At 45.0% G+C, this 20,729-nt stretch overlaps 1 protein-coding gene across 1 annotated transcript in view; it reads left to right on the forward strand.

Moving 5' to 3' along the window:
* The window catches only part of sorcs3a (sortilin related VPS10 domain containing receptor 3a), a 397,304-nt gene that overhangs the window by 340,465 nt on the left and 36,110 nt on the right, over positions 1-20,729 (forward strand). The window contains exons 19-22 of the mRNA XM_056280569.1: positions 9,521-9,707; positions 18,727-18,860; positions 19,246-19,369; positions 20,329-20,441. Of these exons, the coding sequence (XP_056136544.1) occupies positions 9,521-9,707; positions 18,727-18,860; positions 19,246-19,369; positions 20,329-20,441 (558 nt within the window). The remainder of the gene's footprint in view (positions 1-9,520; positions 9,708-18,726; positions 18,861-19,245; positions 19,370-20,328; positions 20,442-20,729) is intronic.

Here is a 20,729-nt window from a genome sequence, read left to right on the forward strand (position 1 = left end):
GTTTTTATCATTAGAAACATTGATACTTAGTCAATGTTCCTCTTTTTCTGAGTTTGATGCTAAGGTAGAGAATGATGTGCAGTGCATACTATTGTTTGTGGAGTGCAGTAATACACCTTGCAGCATCTAAGCCTGCTGGGAATTCTGGTTCCAGATCCCAGATATTTAACACAGTTCAGTGCTGCAGTAACGACAATGATTAGGATCCATTGCATACACCAGCATTTTCCAGGTTTAACAAAGCATTAAAAGAAAGTGGGGACTTGCAGGAGGTATCAGGCTAGTAGATGGAGGGAGAGAGGAGTGGGGGAGAAGATCATGAACCAGCAAGGAAGAGGAAAGGCAGCATCAGTATTGTTGTGAAAGGCGCAATCTGTAACCCAAATGGAAACAAACCAGTTGCCCCACCAATGAAAGGCAAACATTGAGATAGGACATTTTTTTCCCCCATTTTTAAATTGACAGTGAGCTTCTGAGCACTTAGTGATTTTGCTAAGTAAACCTCAATTTTGATTCGTTTTGATCCTGGAAAAGTTTTATTTAGAAGTTTGTAAATATTGGCTTAAATTGATGTTTTTTTTTTATTTTTAAATATTTTAAGTTAAGTGGTTGACGATTCTTTTTTTTTTCAGAACAGTTTGGTTTTGATTGTGATTTTTAAAATGTATCTTTACTATGTCCAGCCAACAAAATCAAGATAATTTTGAAAAATCACAATCGAAACCAAAATACAATTTTTTTTCCAGAGCCGAAAATGAGCTGAACTAAAAAAAAAAAACAGTGTTTACTCAGCACTACTGTCTTTATTTCAGTCCTAGAATGTGTTTTCAATATTAGCAAAGCCCAATTTGATTTGGAAATATTTTGTGTTTTAGACCAGGGATGGGCAACTTTGATGATAGAGAAGGCCACAAAAATGTTATCCAGAGGGACAGATTATGACAGTACAATTCCACCAGTGGGATACTGTAAACCTATCACTCAATTAACCAATTATAGCTACTAATTCATTCATTCATTCATTCATCTTCAGCTGCTTCTCTGGGGTGGGGTCACAGTGGCAGCAATCTTAAGTAGGGCACTCCAGACATCCCTCCCCCCAGCAACGCCCTCCAGCTCCTCCTGGGGGATCCCAAGGCGTTCCCAGGCCAGATTGGACATGTAGTCCGTCCAGCGAGTTCTGGGTCTACCCTGGGGTCTCCACCCAGTTGGACGTGCCTGGAAAACCTCCAAAGGAAGGCGCCCAGGAGGCATCCTAATCGGATGCCCGAACCACCTCAACTTGCTCCTTTCGACACGAAGGAGCAGGGGCTCTACTCAAAGCTCCTTGCAGATGGCCGAGCTCCTCACTCTGTCTCTAAGGCTGAGCTAAGACACCATATGGAGGAAACTCATTTCAGCTGCTTGTATCCACAATCTCACCCTTTCGGTCACTACCCAAAGCTCATGACCATAGGTGAGGGTTCAACGAAGATTGACTGGTAAATTGAGAGCTTTGCCTGAGCTTTGCTCAGCTCCCTCTTCACCACAATGGTCGCCCGTCAATCTCCCGCTCCATCCTACCCTCACTCGTGAACGAGACCCCGAGATACTTGAACTCCTTCACTTGAGGCAACAACTCATTCCCAACCCAGAGGGAGCAATCCACCATTTTCCAGTAGAGAACCGTGGCCTCATACTTGGAGGTGTTGACTCTCATCCCGGCCATTTCACACTCCGCTACAAACTGCCCCAGTGCATGCTGGAGGTCACATTCTGATGAAGTCAACAAAACCACATCATCTGTGAAGAGCAGAGATCCAATTTTCAGGTTCCCAAAATGGACACACTCTTCACCTTGGCTGTGCTTTGAGATCTTGTCCATGAATATCCAAAACAGAATCGGGGACAAGGGACAACCTTGGCGGAGTCCAACACCCACCAAAAACAAGTTTGACTTTGTGCCGAGAATACGGACACAGCTCTCACTTTGGTTATACAAGGACCGGATGGCTTGTAGCAAATGCCCCCTTACCTCATACTCCCGCAGTACCCCCCCCCCCCAGAGTGCCCCAGGGTACACAGTCGTAAGCCTTCTCCAAATCTACAAAACACATGTAGACTGGCTGGTCAAACTCCCATGCATCCCTGTTCCATGACTCCATGACTGTTCTGGGAAGCTACTAATTTAATGAAAAGAATAAAATATATTCTGGTAATCAAAGTTTATTATACCAACATTTCTATTTAATGAGCTTAACACAGAAACCAAATTTCCACATTCCTGAGTGATATACCATTATTTCATTGCAATGGGGTCTCAAAAATCATCATTCAATAATGGCACAAAAGTTAATATTCACACTAAAGTGCAAAAACTAATATTCATGTTTGTAGTGCATTTCTACTCTGCCCTCCCATTCCATGACATGTTTCAAATAGACATGTATTTAGCGCAAAATGGTAAATGGACTGCATTTTATATAACGCTTTTCTAGTCTACCAACCACTCAAAGTACTTTTTTACAATATATGCCTCATACACTGATGAAGCCATTGAAAGCCATTGAAACGCACCCACAGGTGGACCAGTATAAAGTTCTGTCTTAATGAGATACTTGTGGCCTCTCCTGCTGGCGTACAATAGACTGCATGTCAATGTCAACGTTTGTGCATCCAATTTGCATGAGCTGGATCAGAGTTTCATCTGTCAGCCTGTTTCTGTCTTTTGACTTGATGTGCTTCATTGTTGAGAAGCTGCTCTCACAAGTGCTCCCAAACATGCTGGCCACTGAGAATGCAAAATCCCTGAGGAATGGAAAGTGGGACTTGGGTAGTGGTCTCCAAAATTAAATTCCTCTCTCATTGTGCTTTGCTTAAAAGAAGGGGTCTGACTGTAGTTGGCAAAGTTCAGGCTGCAACTCTGGGGGTTGCCCACTGACAGCAGCAGAGAGGGGGGGGTCAGTGAATAACGCAATTCGTGGCTGCATGGCGTGGAAATCTTGAAAACGTTAATTGAACTGCCGCTGCAGTGTTTCGGTGTCTGCTCTGTACTTGAGAAGTGTTTTCTCACATTTGGGATCTATTTGTGCCAAATTTGGATGGTCGGATGAAAAGCCTTCTTTGACCAGGGCTAATTTACACTTAAATGCGTTATGTGTGCATAGAGATCTGAGACAGTTTGGCCTCTTCCCTGCAACTGCATATTAAGGTTATTAAGATGCGAGGTAATATCCGCAAGGAAGGCTGTGTCACAGAGAAAATCTGTATCCCTGGGTTTACTGCAGGAAGCACTTGTATCAGATCGGATGCTGCCCTCTAAGAACACTGAGATTTCAGTGTGCAGCGCAAAAAACCTCTCCAAGCACTTCCCGCGGCTCATCCATCTGATCTCAGTGTGCATCTGTAAAGCCCCATAAGTGGCACTCGCTTCATCCAAAAAGGCTACAAACTTCCTTTGATTGAGAGACCTGTTCCCCCTTCCAATGAGATTGGTAACCTTGGTAACTAAACCCATCACATGGCTGAAGCTCATAGTCGTGGCACAGAGGGCCTCCTGTAAGACCAAAATGAAATAAGATTTAGTCTATGACAAAAATTCTCGCAAAGAAAACCCACATTCATAACTATATATATATACGTGTGTGTGTGTGTGTGTGTGTGTGTGTGTATATATATATATATATATATATATATATGTGTGTGTGTGTGTGTGTGTGTGTGTATGTATGTATGTATGTGTGTGTGTGTGTGTATACATATATATATACACTACCGTTCAAAAGTTTGGGATCACCCAAATAATTTCGTGTTTTCCATGAAAAGTCACACTTATTCACCACCATATGTTGTGAAATGAATAGAAAATAGAGTCAAGACATTGACAAGGTTAGAAATAATGATTTGTATTTGAAATAAGATTTTTTTTACATCAAACTTTGCTTTCGTCAAAGAATCCTCCATTTGCAGCAATTACAGCATTGCAGACCTTTGGCATTCTAGCTGTTAATTTGTTGAGGTAATCTGGAGAAAGTGCACCCCACGCTTCCAGAAGCAGCTCCCGCAAGTTGGATTGGTTGGATGGGCACTTCTTTGAGCAGATTGAGTTTCTGGAGCATCACATTTGTGGGGTCAATTAAACGCTCAAAATGGCCAGAAAAAGAGAACTTTCATCTGAAACTCGACAGTCTATTCTTGTTCTTAGAAATGAAGGCTATTCCATGCGAGAAATTGCTAAGAAATTGAAGATTTCCTACACCGGTGTGTACTACTCCCTTCAGAGGACAGCACAAACAGGCTCTAACAGGTACTATTTAATGGAGATGCCAGTTGGGGACCTGTGAGGCGTCTGTTTCTCAAACTAGAGACTCTAATGTACTTATCTTCTTGCTCAGTTGTGCAACGCGGCCTCCCACTTCTTTTTCTACTCTGGTTAGAGCCTGTTTGTGCTGTCCTCTGAAGGGAGTAGTACACACCGGTGTAGGAAATCTTCAATTTCTTAGCAATTTCTCGCATGGAATAGCCTTCATTTCTAAGAACAAGAATAGACTGTCGAGTTTCAGATGAAAGTTCTCTTTTTCTGGCCATTTTGAGCGTTTAATTGACCCCACAAATGTGATGCTCCAGAAACTCAATCTGCTCAAAGAAGTGCCCATCCAACCAATCCAACTTGTGGGAGCTGCTTCTGGAAGCGTGGGGTGCAATTTCTCCAGATTACCTCAACAAATTAACAGCTAGAATGCCAAAGGTCTGCAATGCTGTAATTGCTGCAAATGGAGGATTCTTTGACGAAAGCAAAGTTTGATGTAAAAAAAATCTTATTTCAAATACAAATCATTATTTCTAACCTTGTCAATGTCTTGACTCTATTTTCTATTCATTTCACAACATATGGTGGTGAATAAGTGTGACTTTTCATGGAAAACACAAAATTGTTTGGGTGATCCCAAACTTTTGAACGGTAGTGTATATATATATACACTCACTGGCCACTTTATTAGGCACACCCGTCCAACTGCTCGTTAACGCAAATTTCTAATCAGCCAATCACATGGCAGCAACTCAATGCATTTAGGCATGTAGACATGGTCAAGACGATCTGCTGCAGTTCAAACCGAGCATCAGAATGGGGAAGAAAGTGATTTAAGTGACTTTGAACGTGGCATGGTTGTTGGTGCCAGACAGGCTGGTCTGAGTATTTCAGAAACTGCTGATCTACTGGGATTTTCACGCACAACCATCTCTAGGGTTTATAGAGAATGGTCCGAAAAAGAGAAAATATCCGGTGAGCGGCAGTTCTGTGGGCGAAAATGCCTTGTTGATGCCAGAGGTCAGAGGAGAATGGCAAGACTGGTTCGAGCTGACAGAAAGGCAACAGTAACTCAAATAACCACTCGTTACAACCGAGGTATGCAGAAGAGCATCTCTGAACGCACAACACGTCGAACCTTGAGGCAGATGGGCTACAGCAGCAGAAGACCACACCGGGTGCCACTCCTGTCAGCTAAGAACAGGAAACTGAGGCTACAATTCGCACAGGCTCACCAAAATTGGACAATAGAAGATTGGAAAAACGTTGCCTGGTCTGATGGGTCTCGATTTCTGCTGCGACAGTCGGATGGTAGGGTCAGAATTTGGCGTCAACAACATGAAAGCATGGATCCATCCTGCCTTGTATCAACGGTTCAGGCTGGTGGTGGTGGTGTAATGGTGTGGGGGATATTTTCTTGGCACACTTTGGGCCCCTTAGTACCAATTGAGCATCGTGTCAACGCCACAGCCTACCTGAGTATTGTTGCTGACCATGTCCATCCCTTTATGACCACAGTGTTCCCATCTTCTGATGGCGACTTCCAGCAGGATAACGCGCCATGTCATAAAGCTCGAATCATCTCAGACTGGTTTCTTGAACATGACAATGAGTTCACTGTACTCAAATGGCCTCCACAGTCACCAGATCTCAATCCAATAGAGCACCTTTGGGATGTGGTGGACCGGGAGATTCGCATCATGGATGTGCAGCCGACAAATCTGCAGCAACTGCGTGATGCTATCATGTCAATATGGACCAAACTCTCTGAGGAATGTTTCCAGTACCTTGTTGAATCTATGCCACGAAGGATTAAGGCAGTTCTGAAGGCAAAAGGGGGTCCAACCCGGTACTAGCAAGGTGTACCTAATAAAGTGGCCAGTGAGTGTATATGCATCCAGGTAGTATCGCGGTCCGTTGCCTACCAACATGGGGATCGCTGGTTCAAATCCCTGTGTTAACTCGAGCTTGGTCGGGCGTCCCTACAGACACAATTGGCCGTGTCTGCAGGTGGGAAGCCGGATGCATGTCTTGGCCGCTGCACTAGCACCTCCTCTGGTCAGTCGGGGCGCCTGTCCAGGGAGGAGGGGGAACTGGGGGGAATAGTGTGATCCTCCCATGCCCTACGTCCCCCTGGTGAAACTCCTCACTGTCAGGTGAAAAGAAGCGGCTGCTAACTCTACATGTATTGGAGGAGGCATGTGGTAGTCTGCAGCCCTCCCTGGATCAGCAGAGGGGGTGGAGCAATGACCGGGACTGCTCAGAAGAATGGGGTAATTGGCCGGATACAATTGGGGAGGGGAAAAAAGGGGGGGGTCCCAAAAATAAATAAATAAATGAATGAATGAAATAAAATAATATCTATCTATCTATATTTAAATATATATATGTGTGTGTTCCCCCGTTTTTTCCCTCCCAAATTGTATATGGCCAATTATCCCACACTTCCGAGCCAGCCCGATCTCGGGGAGCGCGTAGGAGGATCACGCTATTCCCCCCCAGTCCCCCCGCCCCCCTGATCAGGCACCCTGACCGGCCAGAGGAGGCGCTAGTGCAGCGAACAGGACATATACCCACATCTGGCGTCCCACCCGTAGATATGGCCAATTGTGTCTGTAGGGACATCCAACCAAGCCGGAGGTAACACAGGGATTCTAACCGGCGATCCCCGTATTGGTAGACAATGGAATAGACCACCACACCACCCATGGTGTGGCGTGTGATGGGCTTCAGATGTCTCTGACCAAATTTGAGATGGATCTAGTTAACCTGATATGGAGAGATTGTAAAAGCACCTGTAACTTCCTGTTGCCAGTAGGTAGCGCTATAACTATGACTCAATATTGACATGTAGATGTGTTCAGGCCTGGACTGTTCTGAAGCATAAGATATTTGGGGCAGATTGGACAATGTACATTCAAGTTACAACAACTTCCTTTTTCATGGTAAAACATGCAAATTGACCGGCATGCTAGTCAAGGGCATTCCACAAAAACTCAAAAGCTTCGCAATTTAGCGAAATTCTAGCCTAGGAGCCTTTAGGCTTGAGGCTTGAGGCTCCTAGAGTCTAGGAGGAGTTCATCAAAGTACAATGCCTGGAAATGGCAAAAACTACACAACATTGCAGTGTAATTTCAAAATAGCTGGCGTCTTATTAGACTTGGGGTATGGCTTCAGGAGGCTTTTTTGTCTGTCTGGAGATATTACATCTGCCTACCAAATTTCGTATATTTACGTCAGTTTTAAAAGTGGGGGCTTTGACTTGTTAGGGGGCATTATCAAGCCAATTTGCAACATCCAAGCCCAAGACCAATATCAGATATCAATGTTAGTCTCTTCTGATACATGTGCAAATTTTCACGAGTTTTCGAGGACCGCTAGCACCTCAGAAATGTTTTTGAATGGAGAAAAATAATAATCCCTACAAATCAATACTGGCTTCACACCGCTAGGTGCTCGGGCCCTAGAAATATGACCCAGACTCAGATTACACTTAATGTAAAGCTAATTTTACCAAGAGAAAGAAATAAAATAAAACAGTAATTACAAATGTTTTGAGAAACTGGCCACATTCAAGTGGGAGTAAAGAAATTGTATAATATACAGTTTTTTCGTATGGTATCAGATCAATACCAGTATGTAGATATTATTCAGGAGACTCACTATGTGGCATGTTGTAAAGCCAGGGCTTGAACCTTGCTATTCCTCTCTTCTTCAGCACTCTCCTCCTGGCTCATCTCATTACTCCCTCTTAACCCAACCACTACCTGGCTGTTTAACGTTTTTATCATCGTTGTCATTAGGCTGTGAACCTTGTTGCTGCTGTTGTTTACATTAGGTAGACATTGGGCAGTAAGGTTATTTGTGGGCGGGGTTTGAACTAGACAGCAAACAATCATTACCAGTTACCACTGTGGAGTCGTCCCATTTCCTGGGCACCACCATCGCTCATCATCATCGCTTTGAACATCATCTCCCTAATGGTTGAAGCACAGCAGTGGATGTACTTCCTGAGGCAGCTGAAGAAACCTGCCACAGACAGTTATGAATTTCTACACTTCCATCATTGAGTCCTTTCTAACCTCCTCCATCATCGTCTGGTATGCTGCCGCCACCGCCAGGGACCAGGGCAGGCTGCACCGCATCGTTTGCTCAGTGGAGAATGTGATCGGCTGCCACCTCTCATCTCTCCAGGACCTGCACACCTCCAGGACCTTGAGGTGGGGAGAGAAGATTGTCGCTGAGCCCTCCCACCCTGGACACACAACTTTTTGAGAGGTCCATCAGGACTAAAACCTCACGCCACAAGAACAGATTCTTCCTTGTTCCAATCAGAACCCCCCCAGGACTAATCAACTGGCCCCCTGCCCCTCAGCCCCCCACTGACAGACTTTCTTTGCCGTTTTTACTTTTTTTCCCTAGATCTGTTTTGTGTGTATATATTTGTTTTTTGGGTTTTTTTCCACGCACATTTTTTTTTTAGTTCTCTGTACCAGCAACGCCAAGCTGAAGTCCTGTTAGCATATAATGCACATGGCAATAAATCTGATTCTGATGCTGTTCCGATGTTCTGATGCTGTCATGCTGTTGTGATAAGTGCTCTTCTTTTAACATTTAAACCCTTGGTCAGTGGGTATTGATTTACTCAGAGGGGAATGTAGTGATGATGATAGAGGAAGAAGAAGAAAAAGATCATGTTAATGATAGAGGCAACGCTATGACCGTGAAGGTAATCCTTCTTAGTGCAGCTTACAATGGGCCATGTGTAATAGTTTGTCTCTTCTAAAGAATAATTTGAGTAGTAAAGCTGAGCGGTAGTGAACGGAACAAACTAAACAGTCCCCTGGCCCCCAGTGGCACTCTGGAGCTCGTAGGTTTTGGGGCTTGCTGAGCTTTCTCAGTCCTGAGCAAACTATGCAGCAAATATATCTATCTATCTTATATATATATATATTAGAAATAGCCGATATCAGTAAATGTGCTGAGTATCCTCTTCCTCTGTATAAATTCCCTTGTCTGATCAATTAGATGTCCAATTTAGATCTTGTTCTTCAGACTGCCAAACAGCAGTGATCATCACTCTGGTAGAAGTTCTACAAGCCCCGTTAAAGCAAAAGGTTCTGTTAATGTGTGCATTGGTATACAAAGGTTCTGTGAATGTGTGCATTGGTGTACAATACATCTCAGATAACAGATTGAAATTAACGGGATGGATTTCTGCTCACGTTTCAGGGGGACTCTCTGCGGACCAACATCCAGATCGACTTTGGCGATGGCACGGCTGTGTCCTACTCCAACCTGAGCTGGACGGAAGAGGGAATCAGGCATGTCTACAAGTCTGCCGGAATATTCCGCGTCACAGCTCTGGCAGAGAACACACTGGGCTTTGACACCGCAGCGCTGTATTTACACGTTACATGTATGTGGCCGCTTCTCGTCTTACCATTGGGGTAAAAATGAATGTGAAAACCTTAGAAGTCAGTCTTTCAAACCTGGTTCTGCACTTTGAAAAACAAAAAACATCTATCAGTCTGGACAAAGGTTTGTTTTTTTTCCCTATATTACAGTTAAGTAAAGATAAAAGGTGTTGACCTGGGCGTCCGGGTGGCGTGGCGTTCTATTCTGATGCCTACCAATACGGGGATCGCCAGTTCGAATCCCTGTGTTACCTCCGGCTTGGTCGGGCGTCCCTACAGACACAATTGGCCGTGTCTGTGGGTGGGAAGCCGGATGTGGGTATGTGTCCTGGTCGCTGCACTAGCGCCTCCTCTGATCGGTCGGGGCGCCTGTTCAGAGGAGGGGGGAACTGGGGGGAATAGCATGATCCTCCCATGCGCTACGTCCCCCTGGTGAAACTCCTCACTGTCAGGTGACAAGAAGTGTCTGGCGACTCCACATGTGTTGGAGGAGGCATGTGGTAGTCTGCAGCTCTCCCCGGATCGGCAGAGGGGGCGGAGTAGTGACCGGGATGGCTCGAAAAATAGGGTAATTGGCCAAGTACAATTGGGGAGAAAAGCAGGAAAAGCCCCCCCCAAAAAAGCAATGCATTCTAACCATGTGCTCACGGTGCTGTCAGACGTCAAGCAGTCATCACCAGGCAGGTGGTTGCACCACAGACATCATGTTTAGTTGCGTCTAATAGTCCATCAAGTTTGTTGTAGAGATGACAGAACAGGAAATCCTTGTCTGAAATCGGTGTCTCGGTGCATCGTTGCTACTTTGCATAAAGGTAAAGTCTGCTCAACATCAAGTTGTCACTCAAGGTGCTGGCGCCGTGCCGCTTGTTGCTGCCAAGGTGTCAGCTGCTTGTCATCGCTAAATGAGTCACTGCCAATTGCTTTTGCTGCTCATGCTGCTTTTGGTGTGACTGTAGGGTTACAGAGCAGAAACTGCTACATCTGCTACTAGTACTTCTGGCTGCTCCCATTAGGGGTCGCCACAGCGGATCATCCGTTTCCATTTCTTCCTGTCCTCTGCATCTTCCTCTGTCACACCAGCCACCTGCATGTCCTCCCTCACCACATCCATAAACCTCCTCTTTGGCCTTTCTCTTCTCCTCTTCCCTGGCAGCTCCATATTCAGCATCCCTCTCCCAATATACCCAGCATCTCTCCTCCACACATGTCCAAACCATCTCAATCTTGCCTCTCTTGCATTGTCTCCAAACCGTCCAACCTGAGCTGTCCCTCTAATGTACTTGTTCCTAATCCTGTCCTTCATCACTCCCAATGACAATCTTAGATGAAAATTTAATGAAAATGTAGCAGAAACTGCTAAATATCCCTTTATTGTTTTTTCTGTGCATTCATTATATGATATATAATCCATCCATTCTTCCATCACTTTTTTTCCAATACCACTTTTTGAGTCATGATCCCCGTGTTAATAGGACCAGCAAGATGTCATTGTCCTCCAGCAGCTTCCCCCCTGCTGGGGGAAACCAAGGTGCAGCCAAACATTCTCTATTGAGGTGAACAGTGCAAGATCCCCCCCAACTGATAAACACATTGCCCCCCTCACAGAGACCGTATCGCCACCACTTGAATCCACGGCCTCTCTCTTTTGGCCACAGCCCTGAGGTCAAGACCACAGGTGTTGGGTCAAACACTGACCTGTGAATCAGGATCTTCCCTCTGTGGTTCAGCTCCCTCTTTGATATCACTGTCTGTTACAGCAGCACATCACTGCAGCCATATCACCTGCCTGACTACTGACTAGACCTGACCAAATAACATATAGTATATATAGTCTATATACGCTGTATATAGACTATACCTCTGGAACCTTTCTGCCCATGAGCATGAATAAGACCCATGAATAACAAACATAAAGCTGTGTTTTAAAAAATTATCACTCTTCATTCAATGTTAATGTATTGCTGCTGACCCAGTCACATGGTTATGTAGTTAGAAAAACTGCTAAACTCCAGTTACACTGGACAATGAAGATTTTGCTTCTTGAACACTTTAAGGTGTATTTTATGGGTTTTTGGCTGCTGGTCACAAAAATCACCTTAAAATTTTCCTATCACATACCGTTTTGTAGATATAACCTATTTTTGTGGATTTCCTGGCATATTTTAAGTCTACTAGTACACACACTATATGTACAGAAGTATTGGGACACCTGGCCATTACACCTACAGAAGCTTTTATGACATCACATTCTAAATCCATAGGCATTAATATGGAGTTGGTCCCCCCCTTTGCAGCTATAACAGCTCCCACTTTTCTGGGAAGGCTTTCCACAAGATTTTGGAGTGTGTCTGTGGGAATTTTTGCCCATTCATCCAGAAGAGCATTTGTGAGGTCAGGCACTGATGTTGGATGAGAAGACCTGGCTCGCAATCTCCTTTCTAGTTCATCCCAAAGGTGTTCAAGGGGGTTTAGGTCAGGGCTCTGTGTGGGCAAGTCAAGTTCTTCAACACCAAACTCACCCAACCATGTGCATTCATTATATGATATATAATCCATCCATTCTTCCATCACTTTTTTTCCAATACCACTTTTTGAGTCATGATCCCCGTGTTAATAGGACCAGCAAGATGTCATTGTCCTCCAGCAGCTTCCCCCCTGCTGGGGGAAACCAAGGTGCAGCCAAACATTCTCTATTGAGGTGAACAGTGCAAGATCCCCCCCAACTGATAAACACATTGCCCCCCTCACAGAGACCGTATCGCCACCACTTGAATCCACGGCCTCTCTCTTTTGGCCACAGCCCTGAGGTCAAGACCACAGGTGTTGGGTCAAACACTGACCTGTGAATCAGGATCTTCCCTCTGTGGTTCAGCTCCCTCTTTGATATCACTGTCTGTTACAGCAGCACATCACTGCAGCCATATCACCTGCCTGACTACTGACTAGACCTGACCAAATAACATATAGTATATATAGTCTATATACGCTGTATATAGACTATACCTCTGGAACCTTTCTGCCCATGAGCATGAATAAGACCCATGAATAACAAACATAAAGCTGTGTTTTAAAAAATTATCACTCTTCATTCAATGTTAATGTATTGCTGCTGACCCAGTCACATGGTTATGTAGTTAGAAAAACTGCTAAACTCCAGTTACACTGGACAATGAAGATTTTGCTTCTTGAACACTTTAAGGTGTATTTTATGGGTTTTTGGCTGCTGGTCACAAAAATCACCTTAAAATTTTCCTATCACATACCGTTTTGTAGATATAACCTATTTTTGTGGATTTCCTGGCATATTTTAAGTCTACTAGTACACACACTATATGTACAGAAGTATTGGGACACCTGGCCATTACACCTACAGAAGCTTTTATGACATCACATTCTAAATCCATAGGCATTAATATGGAGTTGGTCCCCCCCTTTGCAGCTATAACAGCTCCCACTTTTCTGGGAAGGCTTTCCACAAGATTTTGGAGTGTGTCTGTGGGAATTTTTGTCCATTCATCCAGAAGAGCATTTGTGAGGTCAGGCACTGATGTTGGATGAGAAGACCTGGCTCGCAATCTCCTTTCTAGTTCATCCCAAAGGTGTTCAAGGGGGTTTAGGTCAGGGCTCTGTGTGGGCAAGTCAAGTTCTTCCACACCAAACTCACCCAACCATGTCTTAATGGACCTTGCTTTGTGCACTGGGGCACAGTCATGCTGGGACAGAAAAGGGCCCTCCCCAAACTGTTCCCACAAAGTTGGAAACATAGAATTGTCCAAAATGTCTTGGTATGCTGAAGCATTAAGATTTCCCTTTCACTGGAACTAAGGGGCCTAGCCCAACCCCTGAAAAACAACCCCATACCATTATCCATCCATCCATTATCTGAACTGCTTATCCTGCTCTCAGGGTCGTGGGGATGGTGGAGCCTATCCCAGCAGTCATTGGGCAGCAGGCGGGGAGACACCCTGGACAGGCCACCAGGCCCATCACAGGGCCGACACACACACACACACACACACAACACACAACACACACACACACACACACAGTCATGATTATCGCACAGTTGAGCATTTTTCTTGGCGACAGGCATGGGCGCAAGTCCATGAATATGCTGGTCAAGAGGAAGACACAACACAGGAGAGCTAACACATCAGGCCAGGACTCCACAGTCTACACCATCTACAGGCCAGTGGCCACTCTTTCAAGGAGGAGGATGTGCACATCCTTGATAGGGAGGAATACTGTTTTGAATGGGGAGTCAAAGAGGCCATGTATGTAAAGAGGGAATGACCATCCCTGAACCGAGTGAGGGGGGCTAAGAGTATATCTGTTGCCATCTTACAATGCTGTGATTCAGACATTCCCAAATCCTCCCCAAATCTTTCCCAAATCCTGAATAGTACACATGGCCATTCAAATGCTGGTTCATGGTCATGGCAATTTGCAAATGAAGCTAATCATTGTTTTCGGTCGTTATGCCACTGTATTGTTTACAAGGGTGGGGACACCTGCAGTTAGTTGAGACTGAAGAGGTCACTTAGATGAGTGATGAAACACTTCTCTCAGTAAACGTGTCCAGATGAACACCTTTCTGTGAAGTGGATGAATACTGGGATGGCATCCAGTGCTTTACCTGTGCCTCCATCCATAGGGTTAGTGGTTGGGTCAGGGAGGGCATCCGACGTAAAGTTTTGCCAAATCATTATGCGGATTGACAAGACCATACCGGATCTGTCAAGGCCTAAGTTAAACACAACCGCCACTGGTGCTGTGCCCTCACAGGGGACCAATGGAAACTATAAAATCTGCTGTGGCGACCCCTGAGATCCAGGAAATAAGCCGAGAGAAGAAGCTCAGCTGAGCATTTTTCACCCTTGATGAGTTTCTCTCTCTCTCTCCGTCTGTCTGTCTGTGTCTCTCTCTGTCTCTCTCTGTCTCTCTCTGTCTCTCTCTCTCTCTCTCTCTCTCTCTCTCTCTCTCTCTCTCTCTCTCTCTCTCTCTCAAACACACACAGACACACAAATGTGGTGTGGAAAAGAAGGGATAAAGATTAGTTACGGTTAAAGAGGATAAGCGTTAACAGAAGCCTTCACCAGATGAACACGCCAGACGGCAGCACAACAACTGGACCATTAGCTGGAGTTCTGTGGAGAGCCCACTGTATCACATCTGTCTCCTGTTGCAAACCTAAGCTGTAAGATTACTGTAATGCCACCTGGACCTCCGTCAGCTATTTCAGGGAAATGCGAGGTGAAAAGCAGGGGAAGGCAACAGTGTTGGCCCCAGGCTATCAATTAAACTCAACGTTAATTTCAGAACTCCACCTTCCTGTGATTGTGTTGGTAAACCCATCATCATTATGGACACTGGTAGTCGCATCACATTTTTGTTCTCATTGTATTATTGTACAAGTGATAGTTTATTCCAAAAAAAAAAGAAAATGGTTAAAAATAGCAAACATTTTGCTGTTATCAAGTTGGGGGAAGACTTGCAAATGAGATTGGACCAGGGTCAGGGCAAATCCCTGAGGAGATACTGAGTCTGCACCAAAGCTTCAGCTTGCAGAATCACATCTCGTTAGTGGTAAGAGGACATGTCACGTGTCTCATATGTATAAGGCTGTCTCCAAACCGTCCAACCTGAGCTGTCCCTCTAATATACTCGTTCCTAATCCTGTCCTTCATCACTCCGAATGAAAATCTTAGCATCTTCAACTCTGCCACCTCCAGCTAAACCTCCTGTCTTTTTGTCAGTGCCACTGTCTCCAAACCATATAACATAGCTGGTCTCACAACCTTCTTGTAAAACTTTCCTTTAACTCTTGCTGGTACCCTTCTGTCCCAAATCACTCCTGACACGCTTCTCCACCCTGCCTGAAATCTCTTCTTCACCTCTTTTCTGCACTCCCCGTTACTTTGGACAGTTGACCCCAAGTATTTAAACTCATATGCCTTCATCACCTCTACTCCTCGCACCATCACCATTCCACTGTCCTCTCTCTCATTCACGCATGGGTATTCCATCTTGCTCCTACTGACTTTCATTCCTCTTCTCTCCAGTGCATACCTCCACCTCTCCAGGATTTCCTCAACCTGCACCCTACTCTCGCTGCAGATCACAATGTCATCCACGAACATCAAGTCCATGGAGACTCCTGCCTGATCTCGCCCGTCAACCTGTCCATCACCATTGCAAACAAGAAAGGGCTCAGAGCCGATCCTTGATGTAATCCCACCTCCACCTTGAACCCATCTGTCATTCCAACCGCACACCTCACCACTGTCACACTGCCCTAATTCATATCTTGCACCACTTCTTCATACTTATCTTCCTCATACAATACCACACCTCCTCTCTCTGCACCCTGTCATATAATTTCTCTAAATCTACAAAGACACAATGTAACTCCTTCTGACCTTCTCTATACTTCTCCATCAACATTCTCAAAGCAAACATCACATCTGTGGTGCTCTTTCATGGCATGAAACCAGACTGCTGCTCACTGATCATCACCTCTCCTCTTAACCTAGCTTCTATTACTTTCCCATATCTTCATGCTGTGGCTAATCAACTTTATACCTTTGTAGATGCTACAGTTCTGCACATCGCCCTTGTTCTTGAAAACCGGTACGATTATGCTTCTTCTCCACTCCTCAGGCATCCTCTCACTTTCCAAGATTGTGTTAAACAATCTAGTTAAAACTCCACTGCCATCTCTCCTAAGCATCTCCATACCTCCACAGGTAGGTCATCAGGACCAACCGCCCTTCCACTCTTCATCGTCTTCATAGCTGCCCTCACTTCCTCCTTGCTAATTCACCACACTTCCTGATTCACTATCCCCACATCATCCAACCTTCTCTCTCTCTCTCATTTTCTTCATTCATTAGCCCCTCAAAGTACTCCTTCCACCTTCTCAGCACACTCTCCTTGCTTTTCAGCACATTTCCATCTCTATCCTTCATCGCCCTAACCTGCTGCACATCCTTCCCAACTCAGTCCCTCTGTTTAGCCAATCGGTACAAGTCCTTTTCTCCTTCCTTAGCGTCTAACCTGTCATACAACTCACCATACACCTTTTCCTTTGCCTTCGCCACCCCTCTCCCTGACTTACACTGCGTCTCCTTCTGATCCTGTCTACTTTCTTGTTCTCTCTGACTATGCCACTTCTTTGCCAACCTGTCCTTCCTTTCTTGTACTTCCTAATTCCACCACCAAGTCTGCTTGTCTTCCTTCCTCTGTCCAGATGACACACCAACCTTCCTAGCTGTCTCCATCACTATATCTGCAGTGGTTGCCCAGCTATCTAGCAACTCTTCACTACCACCCAATGCCTGTCTTAACTCCTCCCTGAACTCCATACAACAGTCTTCCTTCTTCAACTTCCACCATTTGATCGTTTGCTCTTTCTTCACTCGCTTCCTCTTATTGGTCTCCAAAGTCATCCTATAGACCACCATCCGATGCTGCCGAGCTACGTTCTCCCCTGTCACTACCCTGCAGTCTCCAATGCCTTTCAGGTTGCATCTCCAGTATAAGATATAGTCCACCTGTGTGCACATTCTGCCACTCTTGTACGTCACCCTGTGTTCCTCCCTCTTCTTGAAATATGTATTCACCACAGCCATTTCCATCCTTTTCACAAAATCCACCACCATCTGTCCTTCCACAGTCCTCTCTTTGGCATCATACCTACCTATCACCTTCTCATCACCTCTGTTCCCCTCACAAATATGCCCATTGAAGTCCACTTCAATCACCGCTCTCTCCTCCTTGGGTACACTCTCCACCACTTCATCCAACTCAATCCAGAATTTTTTTCTCTTCCATCTCACACCCAAAACACGGGGCATATGTGCTGATAACATTCGTCAACACACCTTTGATTTCCAGCTTCATATTCATCAATCTGTCCGACACTCTCTTCACTTCCAACACACTCTTGACATACTCTTCTATCAAAATTACCCCTACCCCATTTCCCCTCCCATTGACATAATTGTACAAGAGTTTGAACCCACCTCCAATGCTCCTGGCTTTACTCCCCTTCCACCTGGTCTCTTGCACACACAGCATGTCTACCTTCCTTCTTTCCATCATATCAGCCAGCTCTCTCCCTTTACCACTCATAGTGCCAATATTCACCTCTACTCTTCTTCCTCTCCTGCTGCCTCTGGAGATGCCTTCCCCCTCTCCTTCTCCTTCACCCAACAGTAGCATCGTTTCCCATGGCACCCTGCTGGCCAACAGTACTGGTGGCAGTCATTGGCAACCTGGGCTTTGACCGATCCGGTATGGAAATCTGATTTATGATCCGCATATTTGATTTGGCAAAGGTTTTACGTCGGATACCCTTCCTGACACAACCCTCCCCATTTATCTAGGCTTGGGACCAGCACTAAGAATGTACTGGCTTGTGCATCCTCAGTGGCTGGGTTTAAAAAAAACGTTTTTTTACATGCATAGATTAACAACAATGTGAATTTTGCTTGTTAACGACAGGCAAAGCTACATGCTGGTGCATGAAGCCAGTGTGGAGGGAGGTGTTACGGAAGTGAAGGAGGAAGCAGAGCGAGGTGGGGGCGTGGATTTTTTAGGGTGTGTTATGCCGCCAGAATTGCTCCCCTCTCCAAACGTACAGCAGCAATATTTTTTTAGAGGTCGGGACTCCAGGTCAGCTGCACAGTACCTTTGAAGATAGCAGGGATGTGCTGCTCATGGACACTTCAGCAGGGAAGACGCTTGCTGGCACAGTGTATTATAACTGTGAGCCCTAGTTAAAAGGATGAACTCCTCACATTTCCACACTGCTGCTCAACATTAGAGTGCTTGTGTAGCTGAGATTCAAGATTCAAAACTTGATGTTATTTTTTTGGAATGACCATCATCGATAGGAAGTGATTTTTAATGTGTGAATTTGCCTACTTTTCTAATATGGAGGGAGCGCCTCATTCCCAAAGAGGCTTCATTAGTAGCCTCCAGACTTGATATAGATCTCTCCGTGGTGTCTCTTCTCAGGTCTGGTTGAGCATGTCCAGCTGCTGGCCCCCTTTGTGGTAATAAGGAACAAGGAGGTGAACATCACAGCGGTGGTTTGGCCCAGCCATTCACGCACTGTTACCTACTTCTGGTGGCTGGACAACAGCACAGAGGTATGTTTGACAGAGACAGGGCACATTTTTGTTGCATTTTTATGTTTTTATGTGCTCTCCATGTTGGGATTCAAGTGTTATTACTATATTATTGGTGTGTGTGTGTGTGTGTGGGGTGGGTTGAGAGATTTGGAAATGGGCCAACTATAATGCATTATTTTCACTGTTATTGCAACAAGTCATATAATTTTTTCTTCTTTCTATTGTCATTAGATTGGCATAAGATTAATTTTAGATGCAGTCATCAAATGCTGCTTTAATGATCATTTTTCAAATCTCGTTTTCACACACCTCATAATTTCACCTGCACAGTGTCCTTTCCAAACGCTAACGTTCTGTATATTACTGTTGGACATGTGATATATGATGGCTGTTGTGTCTGCAGCCAGTGATCACACTGGAGGGGAGCATTTCTTACACTTTCACCACTGAAGGGATGCACACCGTCACAGTCCAAGTGGCTTCTGCCAACACCATACTCCAAGACTCAAAGAGCATAGCAGTCCAAGGTCAGCACTGTTCATTTAACTCATGTCTCTGTAACATCTAAATCTATAATCTAACTGGACTGCTTTGTACTGGTCCAGACATATGATGTTTTAAAGTAGCCTTTTTAGAATGTTTGAGTTTCTAAAGAAGTCAGAATTGTACTTATATACTTGTTACTGTATAAAGATAAAAACTCGAGTAGTCCTTTTTTCAGTGATACAGTAATGTCCAGGTCATTTTACTAATTATATTTAAGTAATAGGCGACACGGTGGTGCAGTGGTTAGCGTTGTTGCCTCACAGCAAGAAGGTTCTAGGGTCGAGCCCCAGGGTAGTCCAACCTTGGGGAGGGGTCGTCCCGGGTCGTCCGCTGTGTGGAGTTCGCATGTTCTTCCCGTGTCTGTTTGGGTTTCCTCCAGGGGCTCTGGTTTCCTCCCACAGTCCAAAGACATGTAGGTCAGGTGAATCGGCCATTCTAAAATTGCCCCAGGTATGAATGGGTGTTTATATCGGCCCTGTGTGATGGCCTGGCGGGCGGTCCGGGATGTCTCCCCTCCTGCCGTCCAATGACTGCTGGGATAGGCTCCAGCATCCCCGCGACCCCGAGAGCAGGATTAGCAGTAATGGATGGATAGATATTTAAGTAATAAACAGGAGCTCTCATGCCAGTTCTCTGAAATATATGTCTTTATTTGAAATGAAGTAATCGAGCAGTAAGTAAAAGTCAGATATGAAGATTTATTGCTGATGGATTTGTTGGTGTACAGCAGAGACATTTTCTAGTTATGTAGAGGTGTGGCTAATTCAACAAGTCCACGGGATGTGTGAGCGATATATGGAAGACTCTTCCTTTATCACTTTATCATAGGAGGTAACTACCTGAAATGTGACTGGTGCAAAATGATAGGCAGGCCCTTCAGAATAATGTCCCTGGATCAGACTGAATTCCTAGGCTATTCTCAACCATTTCTCCTCAACAGAGGTCTTCAAATCGCTACTTTTATCCTTCTCCCCTAATCTGGATGAGTTCAACCCCGACATACCCGAGTGGAGACTGGATGTGGGGAGCGTGATTAAGAAGGCTCTGCTTCAAGTAAGAGTGAATTTTATTTCCATCACTCTTCTCCCTCTCCTGTTACTCCCCCCCTCTTTCCCTCTCATTCCAATCCTTCTCAGTTTCTGTCCCCTTCCTATCTTCCATCTAACTTTTTCTCCATGCTGTCTCAAATATTTTTACACCCCTTCCTCCTCTTTCTGTCCAATCCATTTGTCTCTTTTCATTCTTTTTTCCCTGCTTTTTCTGCCTAATTGTACTTGGCCAATCACCCTACTCTTCCGAGCCATCCCGGTCACTACCCCAACCCCTCTGCTGATACGGGGA

This window comes from Lampris incognitus, chromosome 5 (assembly GCF_029633865.1).
Source record: "Lampris incognitus isolate fLamInc1 chromosome 5, fLamInc1.hap2, whole genome shotgun sequence".
Taxonomy (NCBI): domain Eukaryota; kingdom Metazoa; phylum Chordata; class Actinopteri; order Lampriformes; family Lampridae; genus Lampris; species Lampris incognitus.